This window comes from Lissotriton vulgaris, chromosome 1_2 (genome assembly GCF_964263255.1).
Source record: "Lissotriton vulgaris chromosome 1_2, aLisVul1.2, whole genome shotgun sequence".
Lineage (NCBI taxonomy): Eukaryota > Metazoa > Chordata > Amphibia > Caudata > Salamandridae > Lissotriton > Lissotriton vulgaris.
Window position 1 is genome coordinate 189,698,685 of NC_141686.1, and position 19,532 is coordinate 189,718,216.

Consider the following 19,532-nt stretch of genomic DNA (forward strand, 5'->3'; position numbering starts at 1 on the left):
GTCCCGGGCCGTCCTCTGCTCACGGGTCTGCCGCCTCTAACCAGTGAGCCACACTACTTCACAATGCAGATAGAACATTCATAAATGGTCATCATTATTAATAAAACATATTTATAGCATTGTAATAGGTTGCAAGGCATTATATAAAGGACTAGGGGCCCGATTCACAGAATGAGCTTAAGACTCAATCCTACACTTACTACTATTTTGGTATTCACAGAATGCACTTACTACTTTTGGTATTCACAGAAGTTAGGATTTTGTCAAGACAGACTTAAGACAAAATCCTAACTTTTGGGAATACCAAAAGTAGTAAGTGCATTCTGTGAATACCAAATTAGTAGTAAGTTTAGGATTGAGTCTTAAGTTCATTCTGTGAATCAGCATCGATCATTATCCTCAATAGATTGTGGCCCATTTTTACTAAAGGTTGCACCTTTAGGTAGTTTAGCACTACATCTGCGCGCCTTTAAATTGGTTAGTAAATTCATCTAGCAAGAATCCATGTAAAACCTTAGTAAATAAGAGCCTTTGTATTTATTAGAGCATGCATGGAACTCTTACCTCTGCTTCCGGCCAAGACACTATGTCATTGAATCGCTTGTAGCAAGCATTCTTATACTGCACCCATCCCTGATCACAGGAGCCTTGAACACAGAGACACCTTTCATTGGCATTTATTGTTGAAGTTGGTGTCGCGGTAGTGTTCCTCTGACAGTTACCTAGTAATATTCAAAATACAAAGCAGAGAGGGAGGGTCTTACATTATAGAACCACACTCTTCAACAGTAAACATTTTAATTCAGTAATGGGAAAATATAAAATACCAACCGAAGCCTCTTCCTTAAATCCACATTATTGTTGCATCATATCCATTTAAAAACAAATTAATCAGCAGTCATCCACACGTCATAATATAAATAAGTTACATGTAATTAAATCTGTTAAAATCCGATGAAACGGTAGCTATCTCCCAAGCATTTCTCCTGGCATTACAGAATTGTCCATTTGCTCAACAAAGAGTTGATGTATTTTTTTAATAACGACTTCTCTCTCCACCAACAGCAAACATTGACAAGAACCCTTCATAATTGAGCAAGTTTATCATTGAAGGAATTGCTAGACAGAATGTAATCTCTATTCTTTCCTTGCTTTAATGCTTGGGTTGAGTTGCATTGTGTTAGCAGCAAGATTATTTCATGTGGTGGAAAAGCATCCAACCCAAGCAATAATCCACTTTCTTTCTGACAGGCAAATGGTACATTGATGGTGCGAGATTTAGCAATTTGTATCTGCAGTGCTGTCCCAGTTTGCTCATGTAGGAGACAAATCTGTTTAACAAGACTTGTAAGCTCACCCTTGTCCTGAACATCAGGGGCAGTATTATACAGAGTGCCTCGGGGGCCCAATGGGCATTTGTGCCCACTTTTTGTGCCCACGGGGCACTCTGGTATTACAAAAGGGGCCACAGATGCTTATGCATCCCCTTCTGTACCACAGCATATAAATTGCCAGCGCTATCTTCAGGGGCATTGCCTCATTTGCTTAGGGGCATGCCTTGCCTCCGTGTCTATGCCGTAATACCGACGTGGGCGCTGAGGCAAAAAAGCCTTCAGGAGGCACACTGACAGTGCACCACCTTAAAGGTGATGCTTTAGATTAACAATGGTTCGGGGTAGGCCTCAAGAGGTCCTTAGTGGGAAGTAGAACAGAAAGCGAGTACTTAATAAGTCGCTTGGGAGCAAAAGTAGTAGGGACAAGTAGGAGTATTTTATTTTACTCTTTGTTCAAGGATATACATAAATAATCATACTGTTTTGCAGGTGCTCAAGTGAATAGTGTGGTGCAGGAAGTGACATAAGTGATCAAAGTGAACGAACTGTCACACAACAACAACAAGGATAAAAACATAACAATTATGTACAAATGGAATGGGTGAAATTCCTTGGGTAGGTCGACGGCGTTTCGATCTATATAGCTTTAGATCATCATCAGGACAGATGAGCCTCCTGAAACTATAAGAATTTCAATTATAATCTGTTATCCTACATGTATGCTTAGCTGGCATTCCTACATGTGTGCTCTAATTTACAGATATTTTGGTGCTCCCGTGACAAAGAAATTAGGTTAAAACCATGCACATGTTCAATATTTCTGCGCAGTGGGTGAAATTTAATTAAATTAAATTAAGATACATAAGGGAGGTGTATAGTTTAACCTCAACTTGGGATGTGGCGCTTATTTTAGTCACTGATCCTGTATAGGCGCATGCATTATTTGGCACAGTTATTTATAACCCAAGTGAAATAAATTAAATTATATTATACCTTGCTTTAACTTAATTAGGCAAGGGTGATTGTTTGGTAGTACAGTTGATTGACTGTCGTTGTTCTCAATGGGATCTGAAAGTAATGAAACAGTACATTTGGACATGGGAAGAACTAGTAAACATTCTGTTCAGGTTAAGGAACCTTATTATAAGGTTGGACAGGGCATTAAAACTGGAGCCAGTTAATAAAAGGCTAGAGAAATTAACCTTATTTGTTATGACTTACAATGTATTTAGAAAAACGGACTTCTAGTATTGGAAGTTACTGCTACAGGGACGTGGGTCCTACTTGAAATTCTGTAGTGGAGAAAACAGTAAGTTAGGACCTATGAAACGCTGGTGGTTGGTCGTTCCTGGGCTGAGTTAAATTAAAGCTACTTACTTGAGGGATTAGCCTAAAATCCCAAGTTAGTGTGAGGGGGTTCCGTGTTTAATTTTCGTCGCTTTTGTATTAGGACGAAGGAGCCTGAAACTATAAAAACAATTTGGTAAATGCGTGGCTCAAAAAAGGTTCACCCCGCCAAGCGAGGACCCGTGATCGGCGGTGTACTTACTTAATCTGGCTGGGCTTCGGCAGGAAAGGGGGTTCTTAGTACCGCATCCGTGGCTGCTCACGACTTTGTGAACGCCCGGTCCACCATTATCAGCGTGTAGAAACCAATGCGCGCGCAGGCGCGGTAGTGTTTCATACGGCGCGTGCGCAGTGGGGACTAACTGCGAGCATGCGCTGGGAGAGAGTGTTAACTATGGACAGCTGCGTGGAAGGAGTTTAGCGAAGGATATTTATCGTGAAAGGCCAGAATTACCACAAAATAAGAGGGATAATGAGAGAGATAATCTCTAGTGGGCTGCAATTCACATTCTTAATATGAGAGATAGTGAGAGAGATAATCTCTAGTGGGCTGCAATTCACACAATCATACTTGGATGATATTCAGTACAAGTCTTGAAAAAACATTCATTTACTGATCACATGCATGAAGGTGCCATCGCAGCTTGGTCACTAAGCAAACATAATACAAGGCTTAATGGATTCTAATAAAAGCTTCACTAGGTGTGATTCAGGTACACATGTTCCATTCATCAAGTGAGTTGAGTCCTCTCTCAATTGTTTTACAGTAGAATATCCATTTGCATTCCAGGCGATTTAGTATTGTTTGTTGATTGCCTCCTCTGGCATTAGGCATCAGTTTGTCAATGATCTGCCATTTCATGTCGTTTTCATTGTGTCCCAATTCGAGGTAGTGTTCAACCAACGGGGCCGTTGTCACCTTGCATCGGATCCTACTCCTGTGTTGGGATATTCTGGTCTTTATTTGTTGTGTCGTCTGTCCGATGTATAGTAGTTTGCACGGGCATTCAATACTGTAAATTACATTTTTTGAATTGCAATTTGTGAAAAAATTAAGGGTGTGCTTAACGCTTCCATACTCGAAAACTTTAGTGTTGGTGGTGAATTCACATGCCATGCACTTATTACATTTGAAATGCCCTAGGACTGGTGGTAGATTCAGTCTGGTTTCAATTGTGCTATGAGTGGTCGGGTTGCTAGCTGCTCTCACTAGATGGTCTTTCAAGTTACGACCCCTTTTAAATGAAAAAAGCGGGAGCCCAGTGTTTAATTCTTAAGGGTCTAGTACATTCCAATGTTTCTTTATCATTTTTGTGAGTTTGTTGCTGGCTGTATTGAAGGTAGTGACACAGGTAATTTTAGGAGTGGTTTCCTTGGGGTGAGGTTCAAGTAAATATTCCCTGTGTGTATACCAGGCCCTCTTCATGGCCCTTCTTACCAATTTTCTAGGATAGCCTCTTGTCGTTAGTTTTTTGCAGAGGACTTCTGCTTCAGAGAAGAAATCTGTTTTGTGTTTACAATTTATCCTAATTCTCAGGAATTGCCCATAGGGTAATCCATCCCTCAGGGCCCTAGGGTGAGCACTATGGTACTGTAGGAGGGTATTGCGTTCCGTGGGTTTTCGAAATAGTGTGGTGTATAGTTGTTCTTCTTCGCATTTGATGGTCACATCTAAGTAGTCGATTTGATGTTTATCATGTGAGTGGGTAAATTTAAGGTCTGTTTGGTAGGTGTTAAGCCATCTGCAGAAATTTTCTAGTGATTCTTCATCACCCCTCCAAATCATGAGGACATCATCGATGTATCGATGCCATGACTTTATTTGGTTGCGAAAGGGATTCGTGTCGTTTAGGATGATATTGGTTTCTATGTCATCCACGAAAAGAATCGCAAAGTTGGGGGCAAAAACAGCCCCCATGGAAGTCCCCTTGCATTGCCTATAGAAGGTGTCTTTAAATAAGAAATAGTTTCTGGTTAAAGCTATTTCCAGAAGATTTATTATAAATTCTGTGGGAACTTGATGGGGTGCTGGGCGCTTGTTAAGATGTTTTTTGATAACGTTAATTCCTTTCTCCTGGGGGATATTGGTATACAGTGACTCTATGTCTAGACCGTCGTCAAAAAAGACGGAGTGTGATCAATGGATCGAACGGGCACCAATTACCACCTCAGAAGGGAGGCGGAAGGTCCAGTTGCAGCGTGTGCCCGTGTGTAGAGTACTCAAAACAACAAACGGGGTTGCTGAACTGTTCCTGGTAGGGAAGAAGAAAAGAAGATTGGCTGTACCGAAGGGGTATATTAACACCCTTGGGCATCCATTAGGTTGGACATGTTTGCCTCACACACCCCGAGGGATGTCATGCTTCATCATCGGCAGTTGCTCCTCGTCGGGGAGGCGGTGCAATCCCCGACGGGCTCACCTCAAAGAGGGGCTCTTTAGCGGAGATCTTTTTGTCCAGCTGCCTGTTGATGAAGTGTGGGTATGTGGGCCAGGGCAATAGTATCCTAGAAATGAAAAAGGTAAGATTTAAAATATAGTAGAGGGTCCCGGAAACAACTTTATTCTGGAGGTCCTCCTACTATTATTAAAAAGTGTGTAGTTTAGTTTGTAAGGTCACGGAGAGTTACGTGCCGTGTTTCAAACTAGACTAATGTGATGGTCGGTCAACATGTTTCTCGCTTGGGTTCTTCCCGCGATTCTTCAGGACCTAGTGAAAGTGTGGGTGGGGTTTAAAAACAGGGACATGCTAGTGTCATGAACCTTGTGTGTTTTACCTCAGGGGAATCCTATGCCTGGAGTATGGAAATACAAAAAAGAGACATTAATGCAGGTATCGTTACAAATGTCAACAATTGAGAATGGTAACAGCCAATTTAAGCATCTCAGTGCAGTGAAGTGGAAGTGGTGTGCGTGGTGTCACACATACGAACATGCCTGTGGTGTATGGAGAGTGTGTGGTGTAGTGAACACTCTCATACCTATGTCCGTGGTGTTTAAAAACAGTGATTAAAACCTGTGGTTAAAAACGCAACCGCTATCTCTGGGAGAGAACTCGAATCAGGAAAAGGCAATTAGTGGCGTGGTAAATGTCAGACTCACCTAAAGGTCTTGGAATACTAGCCACCTGAGTTATCGGCGGGTCGGTACAACAGAAGTTGCCTATAGTTCAGGCTAGAGGAGGAGAACTAAAGTTATGGAAGATCAGGGTATTTAATCCTGCCATACTTGGCAACTAGGGGATTGTCAGGTCTTACCTCAAGTTATCCGTGTCCGTGCTGAGTCACCTACCCATCACCGCCGAGCTCGAATAGGTAATGGACTAGCGGGGTGTGGGCTATTTATAGGTGGACTCGTCATGAGTAAGCGTCGAGTGACGCCCATCTGTGCAGGTCACGTGGTAACCAAGGTATTACCGGCCATGATGGAGTGGTGTACTCAGTGCTTTAACAGATGTGGGTAAATACAGTGACAAGGGATTAGATGTTCACAGTGAATGCCAGGGAATGTCCTCATTCAATCCTTGTCTGTCTGTTGAAAGGCGGTGTACCCACCTTTGTTCTTTGCGGAACAGAGCGTTTTTTGGGCAATTGGGACTTGCTTCAAGAATCACCCATTGTATGCAATCGGCGCTGTGTTGTTTTTCAAGATAATGTTTGCACATCTTGGTGTGTGATTTCTTACACCGAAAATTGCTGCGGTGTTCAGTGATCCTGGTCTTAATTGTACGTGTAGTCATCCCAATGTACTTGAGACCACATGGGCAAGTCAGCATATAGATGCAGTGAGTGGTATTACAGTTTGTGTGCCCATGGATAACCCACTTGAAAGTGTCGGTGAGCTGTATTGTTTTCTGGGGGGTAGTGTATTTGCAAACCCCACAGTTACCGCATGGGTAATGACCGGTGACTGGTGGCATGTTCCATAAGGTCTGTTGGGAACTTTTCTTATTATTGGTCTTGGGTCTCGTGTGGATCAATATGTCCTTCACATTCTGTGACCTTTTGAAAGCAAACCTAGGTGGTTCAAAGGATATACCCCCTGTGTTGAGGATTCCCCAGTGACGTTTGATGGTGTTTTTAATCTTAGTTGATAATGGGGTAAATGTCGTCACACAGGTTATAGGTTGGTTTTCAATGGGTGGTTTCTCCCGTCTCTCTAGGAGTGCCTCTCTGTTGTTATTCCTTGCTCGCTTCTTCGCTTTTGTAACCTCTCCTTTAGGGTAGCCTCTGTCTAGTAGGTTTCTAGAAAGGATGGTAGATTCCTTTCTGTAGTCTGCGACATTGCTACAATTCCGTCTAATCCGAAGGAATTGCCCAAAAGATAGATTGGTCCTTAAAGCTTTGGGGTGGTGGCTCTCAAAATGTAGGAGGCTATTACGGTCTGTCGGTTTCCTAAACATAGTTGTCTGGAGTCTACCCTCTTTCAGTTGTACAGTGAGGTTGAGAAAAGCAATCTCTTTGGGCGAGGAAGACATGGTGAACCGAAGATATGGATTGAGTGTGTTAACCCATATATAGAAGGCCTCATGTGAGTTGGGACGACCCGACCATAGGATCAGGATATCGTCAATGAAGCGCTTCCACATTATAATGTTTGCTGAGAACGGGTTGGATTGGTGGTGGATGTATCTGTCCTCAAAATCGGCCATGTACAGACATGCCACTGACGGAGCAAAGGTGCTGCCCATCGATGTTCCCTACCAGGAACAGTTCAGCAACCCCGTTTGTTGTTTTGAGTACTCTATGTCTAGAGTCACTAGGATCTCACTATCAGGGTGGAATGGTTGGGATTCAATTAGGTTGATCAGGTGTGTAGTATCTTTAACATACGTGGCAGTGTCTTGGACCATATCCCGGATAAAAAAATCAATATATTTACCCAGGGGTTCTACAACTGAACCACAACCTGACAGTATGGGTCTACCAGGTGGTCGTTCTGTGTCCTTGTGCACTTTAGGCAATGTGTAAATCACAGGAGTGCGTGGGTTTTTGTTATTTAGAAATAGAAATTCATTCTTACTCAGAAATCCTGATTCAAGTGCCTCTTGGGTGACACTAAGTATAGTGTCACTTATATTCTTAATGGGGTTGCCTCTAAGTTGTTCGTAATGATCTTTATTGTTAATCTGGCGCAGGATTTCATTTTCATATGAGGCGCGGTCTTGGATGGCTATACCGCCGCCTTTGTCACATGGTTTTATGACAATGTCGTTGTTCTGTTTGAGTTTAATCAGGCTGTTTCTCTCCTCCCTGCTGATGTTGTAAGGTGTAAATCTATAGTTGTCCTTTATTTTATCCAGATCGCGTAGTACTAAGTGTTCAAAAGTGAGCACTTCTGGTGGCATGGTGCCACTGGATGGACGAAATGAGGAGGGTGGGCGTAAGCCTGTAGTGTCATTCTTACTAGTGCCTTCGCGGTTTTTAAAGAAAGTTTGCAGTCTTACTTTCCTGAAAAATTGCATGATTTCAGCTTGGATATTGAACCAATTTGTTTTTTCAGCAATTACAAAGGATAAACCTCTGCTAAGCAGGGCTATGTCTGTTGAATTTAATTGATGTTGGGACAAATTGAATATTGGTATGGTTTCAGGATTAGTCGCTGGTGAGTTTAATTGATGGGATAGATTCAGTATTGGTATTGTTTCAGGATTGTTATTAGTTGCCGGTTCCATGTCTAATATTGGTAACCCCATTGATAGAATCTGTTCCTGGTCTGGCGTTCCCCCGGAGGGAAGTTGTACCTGGGTTTGGGGCGTGTTTTCCCTCTCCCTCTCCCCCGAGGAGGGTCTGTGTGCCTCAACTGGCCTCTCCCTAAAAAATGGGGATTTGTACCAGTGGAGGTCCCTGGGCCCTCTGCTCCCTCTGAGCCTTCTGATTTTGCTGAGGATTCAGAGAATGTTACTGGGGCTCGGTTTCTGAACCTGCCCCACGAACCAGTAGGAACTCTTTGCTGGTCTGAGGGACCCGCAGTGAAGTAGTCCTCCCGAAGGTACGGGTAGGTTTTTTCTTTATTATATTGGTTGATGTCTTTAGAAACTTTTGTTGTTTTCTTGTGATGCTCAAAGCTCTCAAAATCCTTAATAGTGCGATCTATTTTTTCTAAGGCAGATTTGGCGTCAGCTAGGCTGTCTAAATCACGGATTGCCTGTTCTAAAGCTGCTATTTCTTCTAGCTCTTTTTTGCTGTGTTCAAGGGCGGTGTCGATGCCCAAGACCATCCAGTGGCGTGAACACGTTGTGCCTATATGGGAGAAGCCTAGTTTAAATTTGGGATCTTGGATAAAAATAGCTGGTACGTTACGCACCTGGAGGCCTATTGGGATTACTTCTGCTCGTAGATAATCTGTTAGCATTCGAGCATGAAGTTCTGTGCGTATATGTTTTTTCTTGAGATGTTCTAGTTGGGCAAGTTTTTCACTGGCTGTGTCTGTAGGTGCTCTAGGATTGCTTACGGGATCTTTAAACAGTGAGGGGCCTGCAAGTTTTGAGGCGATGTATTCTTCTGTGTAAGTAACGGCTGTATTTATAGACATTATATGGATAGATGAACTTAGTTTTTTGCGTTTCTAAGAAAAAAACACTCAACGAGTGATACCCTTGCAGTGTAGCCACTGCGCATATAATGTTTGTTAAAAACAAGGGGACCCCATACAGTAGAACCTGGGGTAACGAGATGCTTTAGAATAACAATGGTTCGGGGTAGGCCTCAAGAGGTCCTTAGTGGGAAGTAGAACAGAAAGCGAGTACTTAATAAGTCGCTTGGGAGCAAAAGTAGTAGGTACAAGTAGGAGTATTTTATTTTACTCTTTGTTCAAGGATATACATAAATAATCATACTGTTTTGCAGGTGCTCAAGTGAATAGTGTGGTGCAGGAAGTGACATAAGTGATCAAAGTGAACGAACTGTCACACAACAACAACAAGGATAAAAACACAACAATTATGTACAAATGGAATGGGTAAAATTCCTTGGGTAGGTCGACGGCGTTTCGATCTATATAGCTTTAGATCATCATCAGGACAGATGAGCCTCCTGAAACTATAAGAATTTCAATTATAATCTGTTATCCTACATGTATGCTTAGCTGGCATTCCTACATGTGTGCTCTAATTTACAGATATTTTGGTGCTCCCGTGACAAAGAAATTAAGTTAAAACCATGCACATGTTCAATATTTCTGCGCATTGGTTGAAATTTAATTAAATTAAATTAAGATACATAAGGGAGGTGTATAGTTTAACCTCAACTTGGGATGTGGCGCTTATTTTAGTCAATGATCCTGTATAGGCGCATGCATTATTTGGCACAGTTATTTATAACCCAAGTGAAATAAATTAAATTATATTATACCTTGCTTTAACTTAATTAGGCAAGGGTGATTGTTTGGTAGTACAGTTGATTGACTGTCGTTGTTCTCAATGGGATCTGCAAGTAATGAAACAGTACATTTGGACATGGGAAGAACTAGTAAACATTCTGTTCAGGTTAAGGAACCTTATTATAAGGTTGGACAGGGGATTAAAACTGGAGCCAGTTAATAAAAGGCCAGAGAAATTAACCTTATTTGTTATGACTTACAATGTATTTAGAAAAACGGACTTCTAGTATTGGAAGTTACTGCTACAGGGACGTGGGTCCTACTTGAAATTCTGTAGTGGAGAAAACAGTAAGTTAGGACCTATGAAACGCTGGTGGTTGGTCGTTCCTGGGCTGAGTTAAATTAAAGCTACTTACTTGAGGGATTAGCCTAAAATCCCAAGTTAGTGTGAGGGGGTTCCGTGTTTAATTTTCGTCGCTTTTGTATTAGGACGAAGGATCCTGAAACTATAAAAACAATTTGGTAAATGCGTGGCTCAAAAAAGGTTCACCCCGCCAAGCGAGGACCCGTGATCGGCGGTGCACTTACTTAATCTGGCTGGGCTTCGGCAGGAAAGGGGGTTCTTAGTACCGCATCCGTGGCTGCTCACGACTTTGTGAACGCCCGGTCCACCATTATCAGCGTGTAGAAACCAATGCGCGCGCAGGCGCGGTAGTGTTTCATACGGCGCGTGCGCAGTGGGGACTAACTGCGAGCATGCGCTGGGAGAGAGTGTTAACTATGGACAGCTGCGTGGAAGGAGTTTAGCGAAGGATATTTATCGTGAAAGGCCAGAATTACCACAAAATAAGAGGGATAATGAGAGAGATAATCGCTAGTGGGCTGCAATTCACATTCTTAATATGAGAGATAGTGAGAGAGATAATCTCTAGTGGGCTGCAATTCACACAATCATACTTGGATGATATTCAGTACAAGTCTTGAAAAAACATTCATTACCTTAAAGGTGAAGCACTGTCACTCTGCCCCCTGATGGCACCCTTCTGGTGGGTGAAGAGGGGTCTCATAGACCCCCCAGACATCCCCTTGAAGGAGGGTGAAACCACTGACTGCACCCACCTGCAAAAGGATCGCTAATCCCCTTGGAAGGTGCAGGCAGGTGCCGCCTGCACAGTGAAAACATGGTGAGGCTGTAAAGCAGCCGCTCCGTGTTTCGCGTGAAAGTGCTTCCTCAGGGCAGCACGAGTTAACACCTGCCCTAGGGGCAGCACATTCACCAAAATGCAGTGCACTTCCCTTCATTGCGCTGGGCGCACCTTTAAAAAGTTGCATAACGTGCAATGAACGTAAATGTGCTGTTTGCATAATATGGGCCCAGGACACAATCATCATATACCAGAGCAGGGAGTCTAATAATTATGACTGACTGATGCACCGATGGAATGGAACGTTGAAAGGGTCTATGGATGGTTAAAAGATGAATGAGTACAATGACTGACAGTACAGAGGATTGAAGGGTGAAAGAACCTCCTCTAGGGTGTGTCGAGCAGCACTCACATAAGCTCATGGGAGATATGATCCAAAGTGGGACAAGGGGTTTTCATTCTTTCAGAATGAGTCTCATGGAGCAGCTGATTTGTAAAATAGAGAAAACATTTCTACAGAGCACCTGAGGCTTCAGGAGCACAAGAGCGGACGGTGGCGGGGGGGGGAGGGGGGAAGGGTGGATCTGGGTGAGGTGTTCAGGACAGGATCATGACTGGCTGATCTCAGGACTGGCTTGGTTTAGGGGTGGGCGAAGTTGTGAAATGTTTTCCCTTTTTTTGAACTATTAGAGATTTAGAGGGTAGGAACGATCCGGTAGTTTAAAAATGTGAGGGCCAGGGTTAACCCCCCTCTGCTTCAACTGGAAACGGTTCCCAGTGCTTAGAGGGGCTCTCAAGAATCTTCACTTCCAGCTCAGACCCTGGAAGGGAACCAGGCAGCAGTAGGGACTATCAAAATCTGTCAGGATTGACAAAATATGATTATCTGGCCTTGGTGCCTGCCTCCTCTGTTTGTGTCTTAGGCTGGTAGGTCGATTCAGGGTGTGCTTAATTTGAGCTGGTGGTTGCCGGTGTGAGGAACCAGCATTCATTTTGGGTACTGGCACTGATTTTCCCACATCACATAACTGTCTGAGAGCAGGGAAGATAAAAATACCCAAATCGGAAAGGCAGAAAGAAAAGCAAGACACAAAAAGTTATTAAGGGAGATATCAGGAACGTGCAATGGCGGAATGAAGGGTCAGGGAGTGTCTGTTAGTGCATTAAAAATGGATGAGGTGAATTGAAGACCATTCAGCCTTGATATTCAGTGCATCAACGCTTAGATGCACTGGCTGCGGGATCCTGGGTAGAGCTTTTGGCACCGGCACTCAATCTTTTAAAAATAAAGCACTGGTCTCAGGCATTAGGTAGTTGAGGGAATACTTGACTGTGCAAGTGTGAAATCAGAACTCCGCACTTTTCATAGGTAATGCCGCCATCTTTCTCTATTACATTCACACTGCATGCGGAAGTATAGTGATTGCTCAGCCTCCCTCCAACGACATGACGTACATGTCTGTGATTGGCCAAGATGAGAGCCTCATTTACGGCCTGACTGCATGAACAAATATTTGCGTGACTGACAGTCTTCCTTGAAAAGAAAGGCAACGTCTGCATGTAGCTTCACCAATCAAAAGTTAGAAGGGATGAAGAGGTGAGTTAATAAAAATGGGCAGATAAATCCGGAGGCGTGTAAAAAGAAATTAAAGATGTCCTGCATGGATGACTTTCCAGACCCTCGAAGACGAGTATGTTTGACCACCAACAACCCCACTCTGGAGTTCTTTTCTGTGGTGAGCCAGAACTTGGAATCACTGGTTTGGCAGACGCAGGACTAGCCCTTAATACCTAAACCTAGGCTCCTAGCGCAGTATACTCCTGCTACAGATAAGACTGGTCAGTTGTATAATGCAAAATGATAGGGCCCCCTACAGAACATGATGTGTGGCCCCTCGGGTTTTCATACCTCACAGATATAGGTTTTAGGCTGAATGGGGCCCCTCTGAAGGCAGATATGCTCCATCATTGACACCCCCACCCCCTCTCCCCCACACTCCCAATGACACCGTAGAAACACTCCTTGCGGGGCTCTAGCAACATCAGACTTCATAGATCACTAGAAGAGACACTCAACCCAAGGGTGGAGAGACACCTTCCCTTTCATCAACACCCCATAGTCTAACAGATATTAACTGCTTAAATATTGCTGTACCTGAATGATGCAAATAGTTCATTTAACAAATCACTTGATAGAAAATAAGCTACATTAAAAAAATTGTAACAAACCTCCCACTGCCAACAAACTAAGTAGCAGGATAAATGTCATCATGGTTTCTGGAAAGGAAAAATATAGGAAAGAAATTAGTTATTTGTTAAGGTTTTGCTGTACAGCGCAATAAAAACTAAGGGGCTTATTTACAAGCCTCTTGTACCACCTTTGCGTCATTTGAATAGTGGCGTTCTGGTGGTGCACGGGTCTTGTAAATAAGCCCCTAGCACTTAAAAGGCAATGTCTTGTTCTGAGATATTCAGAAAGGCGCCCAGTTCAAAATCTTTTCGATTATAGAGTAGTTTTGGGAAGGACAAGGACAGGAAACTAGAGGTATGCCTTTCAGAGCCCTGTTCCCTGATTTGCTAATGCAGTGCAATGGATAGCAAAAGGGCAAGGCAGGGGTATAGGGTGTGCTACCCTGGGCTCTAAATGACAACTATGTTTCTCTGGTGTACACCTGGGCGCTTAGAGAACAAAAAAATATCTTTTAAATGTCTTCACTGCCTCAACATACGTCTGTGCATGGCCATTTGTTACCTGACCAGCAAAATCAGCCCTTAGGGAAGAAAAGGCCTATAAGTGTGAGCTGTGATATTTGGAGCAGGAAAGGTTCACTTGGCCTTTTTGGGCTGAATACAATTCTGTGATTCTGTAGGTAAAGCTCATTTTAGCCAGCTTCCAGCAAATGGTTCATAAAAGAAACAGCCCCTTTGAGGATGGGAGCAGTCTGAATATAACTATAAGAAAGATGACAGACAAAAAAATGAAGGCATGAGAGGTGTGGAGAGTGACTGCAGCTATGCGCTGAACAAAAATATGGATGGAAAGAACAAGTGTCAGAGGTGGTAGAAGAGGAGGCAAGGTAGCTTGAATGGTAGTAGAAGAGGTGTGGCAACTTGAAGTGGTGGTAGAAGAGGAGGTAAATTGTTGTGTCTTGTAAAGCGCACTGCTACCCGGAGGCCTCGTAGCGCTATAGACCGCTGGGGAACCCGTCCTGGCTTTCCCTGTGAGATAGTCCCTCCTGGGGGTCTCCAAGGTGAAACCAGGCATCCCCGGCGTTTGTGTGGGGCCGTTGTGGAGATGAGGCAAGCTAATGCCCAGAGTTGCCGAGTGTGCTCCCTGGTCGGAGTAGGCACCGATGCGAGAATTATCAGTCCGCTGATCCTGGTCCAAGACCCTGCAGCGTCGGGAATCGAACCCTGGTCCCGGGCCGTTCTCTGCACTCGGGTCTGTCGCCTCTAACCAGTGAGCCACACCTCTCCACTAAGAGGTAAGAGAGCAATGTGATTCCAGAGACACCGGACTTGGGGGTCGTATCTCTTCCCAATTGGAAATCACACTTATAAAATGGTGAAAAATTACTTAGGGGGTTTTTCGCTACCAAGACATGTAAATCTTAAAAGTACATGTCCTGCCTTTAAATACATTGCATCCTGTCATTTGTGGTGTGCAGGGCCTACCGCCAGGGTGGCTTATATTTATAAAAAGGATGGCTTGGGCCTGGCAAAAGGGTTGTTTTGCCAGGATGACATGCAGTGTTAACTGCACACACTGGCTCCACAATGGCAGGACTGAGGCGTGGTTAAAGGGATACTTACGTGGGTGGCACCATCAATGCTGTAGGCCCACTAATAGCATTCAATTTACAGGTCCTGGGCACAACAGGTACCAAATTACTAGAGCCTTATAGGTAAATTAAACATGCCAATTGGGGATGAACCAATATTACTATGTTTAGGGGAGAGAGAACAAGCACTTTAACACTGTTAGTCGTGGTAAAGTGCGCAGAGTCCTAATTCCAGCAAAAACAAGATCAGAAAAATGGAGGAGGCAGGCAATACATTGGATGCAGGGGAGGACCACACTAAGGCTGTCAGGTCTGACCGAATCTATGCATGAGGGAGCACTCACTGAGTGAGGAATACCAAGGTAACATCTGATGGGCGTCCCTGAAGCATTTACATTCTGTGTACATATACAACCTAGACAGCCCTTCAAAAGGCAGCTAATCCACCCGCCCAATAAGGCTATCAAGAAGAACCCCTGTGGCCCGTCCTGTATGAAAAATAAACACAACATTTCTCTAGAAAATGCCCGTAATAGACTCACATATCACACACATTAAAGATACAATAAAGGCAAACAGTATTTGAAACAATCTGTTTAAGAATTATTCAGGGTCACCAGGGCAAGACTGTCTGCAGAACAGAGCTGGCTCTATCAGGGGATCCCCTTAAAGGCTGGTATGCTGGACCCTTCTCAAAACGGCTTTCGCTGGTTTTAGACGTTATTAGAAAGCGCATATATTAGCTAAATGCATCACAAAGACTTTTGCATGAGCTGGGCTGCCAGTACTTGCGTTGCCTGCTATTGGACTTTACATGTTTCCCAAATGACGTCCATGAAGTGTGCGGATTGTTAATTCTGGATCTAGGCTACTAGGAGAATGCTTCAGAAGGGAGTTTAAAACCCTAGAACTCAAGTGCAAAGTCTTGCAAAGTGACACAAAGAGTGCTTAATTTGAGCTGGTGGGTGACGGTGGGTGCCAAGGGCTCATATGTTTGGGGATGGGCACCTTTTTTACTGCATAAGATTCTTACTGATAGCAATAAGGAAAACAGACATAGCACAATGGAGGAGGTAGAGAAAGATGGAAAAAGCATCACAAATGGAGAAAGCAGGACATTGCAAGAGTGAGATAAATGGCCAGGGAGTGTCCGGTACTGGATTAAAGAGGCCGAGGTGAATTAAAGTCTACACAGATTTGATTTTGTGCGTGCGACATCTAATTACATCAGCTGCGGTCTTCTGAGTGGAGCTTTGGGCACCCGCACTCTGTCATTTACAAATTAAGCACTCGACAAAAGGCAATGCAAAGTCATGCAAGGGCATTTACTTTCCAGTGCAAAGGGTACTCTTCAATTGAAAGGTCCCTTTTCTCAGCCCAAACAGCACTTTGCACCTCTTTTCAGCCTAATGGATTTTTTTGGGCAGTACTTGGATGGTTATGACAAGTCCTCATGCCTTTGTACAGAATCTTGATCTGCAAAGTTTGGCAGACCAGGTGTTTGTGCCATAAACTAATGCCTTCTTGAAGCAGGAGCTAACCAGGACAAATGTTGCCATTTTGTGAAATATTCCACACGTTGCAGTTGTGTTGCACTGCACAGCACACATAGAAGGATGCTGTACTGGAAGGGTAAGCTGCCTCTACGGATCCTATGCTGCAGAGGAAGCATACGCCTCTGCTCCATGATTGAAAGGGTGTGCGTGGCACAAGGCAGCCTTTATAGTCACCACCACAGGTTTTAAGACTGATGATGTCCTTCGAATAATGGACTCGTGTCTTCTTATTCTGCTTCATCTCTCAGTGGCATTTGGTACCTTCAACTGAACATCCTCACCTTGAGAGATCACCTGGGATTCAGAAGAACTGTAATTCATTGGTTTGTAACCCACCTGGTAAACCGGAAGCTAGTCAAGGTGGACCATGCTCAGTTGAAACCTGCAGCTGTCCCTCATGGGACCTAGGTTACGGTGGGCAGGTTCCCCGTCGCATTTGCAACAGAGTGGTTTTCCATTATTACAGACATTCAGGGTTGACATCTATGTTAATGATACTTTTTAAACCAATCCTGAGTTGATTCAATGGTGATGAGCTTGGGGAGAGTGATGTACAATGCGCTGTCATAGAGTCTGACATGCACCCATTTTAAATCATCAACATTATCATCAGTCACTCCTCTTTCCTCCGCCCTCATTCCTTATCCCTCAGTTCTCAGCTGTCACTCATCACCCCCATTCCTAACCGCTCATCCATCATTTCTCATCCCTGACTCCTGAAGCATCATTCCTTCTGCCACATTCCACAGCCCTGAGCCTCACTCATCACTCCTTGTCCATCATTGCTGAGTCCTTTTGCCTCATCCCCCAGCACTGATCTCTCACTCATCTCTCCTCCTCCATCACTCCTCGTCCCTTCAGTTCACATCTATTTATTTCCAAATAATCCTTTTTGCAATAAATCATTACAGTCTTTTTTGTCTTGCAAAGGAGGCCATTCCCGAAACACTGGTGAGCATTTGCTAAGGTTTGCGTAGATACATGACAATTTCAACGTCACGCTCTTTTCAAGGATGGAGCCTCCTTACTGAAGCAGAGTGGAAGGCCTGGACAAAAACACATCCCAAAATGCACCTCGACAAGACACAACAAGCAGTTTTTTGGTACTCTGAGTAAAAAAAGAATGGGTTTTGTAAAATGGTTGTTAGCGCTATGTCTGTTTACAAGTCATACATGCAGACACGCAGCCTGATGCCCCCACTCCCACAAAGACAACAGACTTACCTCACAGAGCTGCCTGTGTAGGGCTGACTTCCGAAGAGCTCAGCAACCTTTTGGCCTCAGAGCTCTCACTGCCCTCTTATATTTGCAGTCCTGGGCACTACCTAGAATGACTTCCTCCTTCGTGGCTGTTGTTTTGCATTTCCTGGATTATATAATGCCTTACATTCTATAGAACGTAAACTGTAACCGTTCAAATTCCCCTTGTCCTTACTTCCTCTTCTGAAAACTGTAAGCTGTCTCCATGTTGAAGAGAATTTTCAATTAAGATTTTCCCAAATTGACATTTCCTTGATGCATCTCACGATAAAACTGTTATGTAGGCATTTGCGTACGTAAAAAAATAAAACATTGGCTTGTGTGAGAATGGAAGTTAGAGCCACTCTAAGTGAGAGCAAGGTTTTTATAGACAACCATCATTAAATGTCATTTCTTTTAGAAGTGAAATTTCCTGGCATTTGACTACTGGTATCCTGTGCCACTACCCACTGTTTAAAATGGGGTCCTGGGCGTGGGGGGCCTACGACCGACCAAAGGGTGGGGGCCGGGGAAGGGGGGGGGGGTAGAGCTGGCGCCCCCCGGGGACGGGTTTGGGTGTTTTGGTAGCTTTTGGGCTGGGGGGTGGGGCTTTGTTGGGCTTCTTTATGGCTGGGCTTTGGTATCCTGCCGGGCACGCGGCAGAGACACCATTTTAAGTGTGGTGTCTCGGCCGCCGGGCGGGGGGTGGCGGATGGACATTTTTTCTTCAAATCATCCATTGTCTCAAACGGCACGAGTAGATAGCCTGCCGAAGAATGGACTCACTGAATGTGTGTTGATACAATGGGACATTGCAGGCTTGGGTGAAACCAGATTTTCCCGGCAGGCTGGACACTTCGCTGGTACAGGGACGGGCCACGGCAAGAGGTATGCTGGACACATCGCTGGATGTAGGAGGAGCTCGGGAGAGCAGCATGCGGCTCCACGCAGCCGAGCGGATGGGCCTGTTCTGCCTGGTGCGGGCGGTCAGGCTCCCACGTGGGACTAGGTGAGTCCCAGCTGCCCCTACCCGAAGGGTCCCTACGGCCGCCGGGGTTTTATTTTGAGGCAGGGGAGTAAAGACTGATGTACTTGTTGGGGGGTGGTAATTTTTAGTAGTGTACGCTGGGGGTATGGAATTCTTGGTGGTGTAGGGGGTTGGGGGGCGGGAAGAGACGGGAGGAATGGGCGTTATGGTACCTGTGACCGCTGTTAAATAAATTCCGGTCGGCACAGTAATTCATTCAATGAGAGTCTCTTCGTATAAGGGGTTAGCTCACGTCTATAGTAATAATTATTTTGACAGGAAATTGGATTTCAACCGGATATCAGTCGAATATTGAGTATGGTTTTCCAAGAGAAAGCCTCCACCATTGCTCATTTACAATATCTGCTTAAGAAATGAGGTACTAAAACACCTGACAATGATACAGTGAAGACGATTTTTATTGCGGTCACTCATAAGATTCTGGTGCTTTCTGAAAGCAATATAGATATGAAGCCTTTCAGGACAGACTCAGCAGTGGGGGGCTCTACAGGCTGGGCCAGCAGTACCACGTCACCCTGTTATTAAAAATATTAGGGCGTGACAGAGCTGTGCCTAAACACGCTCTCCACAACATCCACTATTCCTTCTTAATTGTCTCGAGAGCCCGGAAAGGAAACACAAGTCTGCTCTGACAGCTTAGCTCAGCATGACCTCGCATTTCTCACATGGAGCTAATTAAAAACTGAAATTAGTTAAATATGGAAATGACACTTGTGAGCACTTTAGCGGAATTCTGGCAAAATCCCACCAGAGTGCTACGACA

At 44.3% G+C, this 19,532-nt stretch overlaps 1 protein-coding gene across 1 annotated transcript in view; it reads right to left on the reverse strand.

Moving 5' to 3' along the window:
- The window catches only part of LOC147734880 (C-type lectin mannose-binding isoform-like), a 98,655-nt gene extending 80,828 nt beyond the window's left edge, over window positions 1-17,827 (reverse strand). The window contains exons 1-3 of the mRNA XM_086953089.1: window positions 17,707-17,827; window positions 13,374-13,421; window positions 565-722 (exon numbers count right to left, since the gene is read on the reverse strand). Coding sequence (XP_086809215.1) covers window positions 565-722; window positions 13,374-13,416 — 201 coding nt within the window. The 5' untranslated portion in view covers window positions 13,417-13,421; window positions 17,707-17,827. The remainder of the gene's footprint in view (window positions 1-564; window positions 723-13,373; window positions 13,422-17,706) is intronic.
- Window positions 17,828-19,532: the final 1,705 nt, after the last annotated feature.